General features: G+C 68.1%; 1 protein-coding gene across 1 annotated transcript; it reads left to right on the top strand.

The window, feature by feature from the left end:
- Nucleotides 1–757: 757 nt before the first annotated feature.
- Nucleotides 758–3349, top strand: EMIHUDRAFT_426234 (hypothetical protein; the record flags this gene model as incomplete). The annotated part of the gene is made up of 3 exons (XM_005757758.1): nucleotides 758–2594; nucleotides 2682–2774; nucleotides 2993–3349. Coding segments are annotated over exons 1-3 (2250 nt in total), but the record flags the coding sequence as incomplete, so codon positions are not given.
- Between the last annotated feature and the right edge of the window lie 1518 nt (nucleotides 3350–4867).

Genomic DNA, 4867 nt, shown 5'->3' with positions numbered 1-4867 from the left:
AACGTCTCGTGGAGCAGCAGTTTGTTTGTCAGGCTGATGCCGGTGCGGATGGCCAGGAAAATCATCAGCACTTGGAGCACTTGGAGTGCAGTCATCAACCTCACATCCAGGGCCGGGGTGGGGAGCTAAGAAGCGCACCCAGCGGGCCGGATGATTGGCATCGGGCTACGGGCTAGAGAGCCCTGACCCCTGCCCTAGCCCTGTTCACGCGCGCGCGAGACGTGCAGACAGGGTTGCCAGGTGAGAGCGAATGGCGCGGTTCACGCCTCGCACAACAGAGAGAGAGATGCGCTCTGCATGGTGGGACATAAAAGAGAGCGAGTACGTGGGCGAGTAGGCCGTGCGGTCAACGCTGCCGCGCGCGACTTTGCGCGCGAGGCGGCGCAGCTTGAGAACGGCGGTGGGCGAGAAGCCGCCGCCGAACGTCTCGTGGAGCAGCAGGTTGAAGTGGTTGCGCTTGACAAAGATCGCGTCGTGGTAGAAACCGCGATGCGCCTTGACGTAGCCGTGGCCGGTCGTTGTTTGAGAGAGAGAGAGATTTTTAGCAATACCATTTGTTTTGTTTGTTTGTGCTCTTCCGCAGGAGGAGGCGCTGCAGGCTCCTCCTCAGCGCCGTGCCGCCGCAGCATCTCATCCCGTGCACCACCACCGCCCTTCCACCCAAACAGCTCGAATCCAGCAGCAGGAGCCAGAAGAGTCCGATGGCCCCAACTGCCTTTAGAGTCTCCCGGTCGCGTGTGAATTTGTTGCGCTGCGGCGCTGCTCGCGCTGTACTGCCACCGCGCTTTCGTTGGATGACAAAGCGCAAGGCGCGCGCTACCGTCCCGGGGGGCGCTCGCATGGATCTCAAGGGCGGCAAGCCGGGCGCGCTCGTCGGCCGGCGCCTCACCGTCAAGTACCAGGAGGATGAGGGCGCCCCCGCGGTACCGTACCTCGGCGTCGTGACGTGGACAGAGCCCGGCCGGCTGTACGCCTGCTTCGATGGCTTTGACGAGGCGGACGGCGCGTGGGTAGACGACTCGGACGAGTGGGGTTGGAGCCCGGCCGCGCAGCCAGCGCCCGACCCGCCGGGTGCGTGGACGCCGGGAGAGCCCGCGCCGCCGATCGACAAGATCTTCCTCTCGCGAGAGTGCAAGCCGGCTGCCGGCGCGGTGCCCGCGGCCGGCGTGCCGCCCGACGCGGCGGAGCCGCCGCCCGCGCGACACGACGAGCTGCTCGTCAAGTGGAAGGGGCTCGCCCACGTGCACTGCCAGTGGGTTCCGCGCGCCGCGCTGGAGGCGGAGCACTCGAACAAGCAGCGCGTGCAGCGGTGGGTGCGGGCGCACTCGAGTGGGGAAGCGGTGGAAAACACGTGGGGCCTGGACGGCGACGATGCGGCGGCGGGCGCCAAGGACGACGAGCTCGGCTACAACGCCGACTTCAACCTCGTCGAGCGCATCGTTGCGAGCGAGGCGGCCGATGAGGCGCCGCCGCGCTTCCTGGTCAAGTGGCGCGGGCTGCCTTATGCGAGCTGCACGTGGGAGGGCCCTCGCACTCTCCTCGAGGAGCAGCGGGCTATCCTCGCGTGGCAGGCGCGCGAGCAGCCGCCGCCGCCGCGCGAGCTGCGCGTCGCGACGACGCGCTCCCGGCCGCCGCGCTCCGCCTTCGTCAAGCTGACGGAGTCGCCGGTCTTCAAGGACGGCCGCCGGCTCCGGCCGTACCAGCTCGAGGGGCTGAACTGGCTGCTCTTCTCGTGGTACGCGCGCCGCTCTGTGATGCTCGCCGACGAGATGGGGCTGGGCAAGACCATCCAGTCCATCTCCACGCTGCACCACCTGTGGACACACGAGCACGTACGCGGGCCGTTCCTCGTCGTCGCGCCGCTCTCGACGCTCGCGCACTGGAAGCGAGAGTTTGACGAGTGGACCGAGATGAACGCAGTCGTCTACCACGGCACAGCCGAGTCGCGCGAGGTGCTCCGGACGCACGAGTGGCGCTTTGCAGACGGCGGCGCAGCCGGCTCCAAAGACTCGAGGGACGAGCACGAGCCCGCGCTGTACAAGTTCCACGCCCTGGTCACGTCGTACGAGGTGATCAAGCAGGACCTCTCCTTGCTCAAGGCGGTGCCGTGGCGCTACATGGTCATCGACGAGGCGCACCGCCTCAAGAACCGCGACTCGGCCCTCGCCACGGACCTGCGCGCGCTGCGCGTGGAGCACATGCACCTGCTCTCCGGCACGCCGCTGCAAAACAACACGACGGAGCTGTGGGCGCTGCTCACCTTCCTCGACCCCGACCTCTTCCCCTCGCTGCCCGCCTTTCTGGAGGAGTTTGGCACGCTCACCGACGCGGCGCAGGTCGAGCGGCTCAACACTCGCATCCGGCCGTACCTGCTGCGCCGGCAGAAGAATGACGTCGAGAAGTCGCTCACGCCGCTCGAGGAGACCATCGTGTGGGTCGAGATGACGCTCTTCCAGAAGCGGACCTACCGCGCCATCCTCGAGGGCGAGCGCGAGCTCCTCGTCGGCGGCGTCACCGGCGCGGCGCTACCCTCGCTGGTCAACTTGCAGATGGAGCTGCGCAAGTGCTGCAACCACCCCTACTTGATCAAGGGCGTCGAGGCGCACGCGTCGGACCAGTTGCGCGCGGCGGAGGGGGAGGCGGCCTCCTCGGACGGCGGCGGCGCAGCGGCGGTCAACGAGTTCCTCGCCGCGTCGGGCAAGTGTGTGCTCCTCGACAAGCTTCTGCCCAAGCTGCGGCGCGAGGGGCACCGCGTGCTGATCTTTTCGCAGATGGTGGGAGATGAGATGCTGTCTCCGCTCACGCCGCCACCCGACCGTGAATCGTTGCCCAACATTGTTGTGGGCTGCACACTCCCTGCTGGCGTGCGCATGCTCACCTCCTCTCTGGCTGCCTCACCCCGAGATCGCGCGAGATCACCCCGGAGATATCAACGCCCCCGAGGCCGCGCGAGCCCCCCCCCCCCCCCCCCTCCCCCTCCCCCAACGCACAGGTGCGCATGCTCGACATCCTCTCGGACTACCTGCTCGAGCGGCGCTACTCGCACGAGCGGCTCGACGGGACGATCCGCGGCGACCTTCGCCAGGCCGCCATCGACCGCTTCTGCCGCCCCGACTCGGACACCTTTATCTTCCTCCTCTCGACGCGCGCGGGCGGGCTCGGCATCAACCTGACCGCCGCCGACACCTGCATCCTGATGGACTCGGACTGGAACCCGCAGAACGACGTGCAGGCGATGGCCCGCTCGCACCGGATCGGGCAGACCAAGCGCGTCAAGGTCTTTCGCCTCGTGACGCGCAACACTTACGAGGCGGAGATGGTGGAGCGCGCCAACCGCAAGCTCGGCCTCGAGCGCGCCATGAACGCCGACCGCGCCGCCGACGGCTTGCCCGACGGGCGCGGCGGCGCAAAGCCGGCCGGGCCGACGCAGGACCGCGCGGAGATCGACGCGATGCTGAAGCGGGGCGCGTACAACATCTTCATGGAGGACGGCGGCGACGGCGACGCGCGCTTCAAGCAGTTCTCCGAGGCCGACATCGACGAGATCCTCGAGTCCTCCTCCACCAAGGTGACGTACGGCGGCGAGGACTCCGGCTCGGGCTCCGTCTTCTCCAAGGCGGCCTTCATCGCCGACGACAATGAGCTGGCGCGCGATTCTCGGCGTACCTCGGGTGTGATCTCGGCGGATCTCGGGTGTGTCATCTCGGACAGCGGCGCCGCGGGGGAGTACGGACAGCGAGGAGTGGGAGGGGAGTGGGAGGGCCGTGGGAGGGCAAAGGCGCAGCGGCCGCCGGAGGCCCGCCGCAGTCTCCCCGGCCGACACATCCTGACAGGCTTTCAGCTCGGGCGGCAGTTGCCGCCGGCGCATGCGTTCGTTATCGCGACCCCCAACTCTCTCTCGCCCCCGCCCCCCGCCCCACTCTTCCAGGACATGGACGACCCCGAGTTCTGGACCAAGATCCTGCCCGAGCTCGAGAAGAAGGACCCCGCGCTCGCCGAGTACTTCCTCAAGCGGCAGACCAAGCAGGTCAAGCGCTTTGGCATGGCGGAGGACCCTAGAAGCGGGACGCGTAGTCGCGTAGTCGCTGTATCGTCTCTTCTCGTATTCCGCTACACTCGGCCGTCTTCGGCTGCATTCGGCTGGATTCGCTGCCCTCGTACCCCTCGTACTCACAAAGTGCTCCGAGTAGACGCTGCACGACACCGCCTTCCCGCCCCGATGTTCGTGTATTCACAGGCGGACGACGGCGAGCTCGACGACGACGAACTCGACTTTCTCTCGGGGGGGGGGGGCCGCGCCTACAAGTCGGGCCGCGGGCGCGACGACGACGACCCGCCCCGCGCGGTACGGCGCGCGCTCGCGCACGTTTGGTCGAAGACGGAGCGGATGAACTGCGAGCGCGCGCTCCTGTCGTTCGGCTTTGGGGAGATTTAGCCGAGATCTAGCCGAGATTTAGTTTGGCCCCCCCCCCCCCCCTCCCCCCCCCCGGCTCCGACTGATTGGTTCGTTTCCGCAACGGGTAGGCCGCTGGTCGCGGATCAAGGAGGCGGCCCAGGGCGGCACCAAGCTGCGCTCCGAGGAAGAGATCTCGCAGTTCGGGCTCGCGTTCCTCTGCCTCTGCACCGGCGTGCCCGTCGCGTCGGTCGGCTTCGTGAGCGGCGTCGACGACGGTGCGTCGGGCGCCGCAGACGACGATTTGGAGCCGGCGTCGGCGTAGGGCAGGATGGGCTGGCGCGTGCAGGACATGTCGGACATGTCCTGGAGATGTCCCGTAGGCCGACGAGCGGCCGTCGGCGGCGTCGGCGGCGGAGCGGGAGGGCATCGCGGCCGCGCGCGAGGTGTTGCGCGAGATGGGTGTGGCGGGCC

Source organism: Emiliania huxleyi (assembly GCF_000372725.1).
Source record: "Emiliania huxleyi CCMP1516 unplaced genomic scaffold EMIHUscaffold_9, whole genome shotgun sequence".
Classification (NCBI taxonomy): Eukaryota; Haptophyta; order Isochrysidales; family Noelaerhabdaceae; genus Emiliania; species Emiliania huxleyi.
The sequence above is the reverse complement of the archived record's forward strand: the minus strand, read 5'-3'. Positions and strand labels throughout refer to the sequence as shown.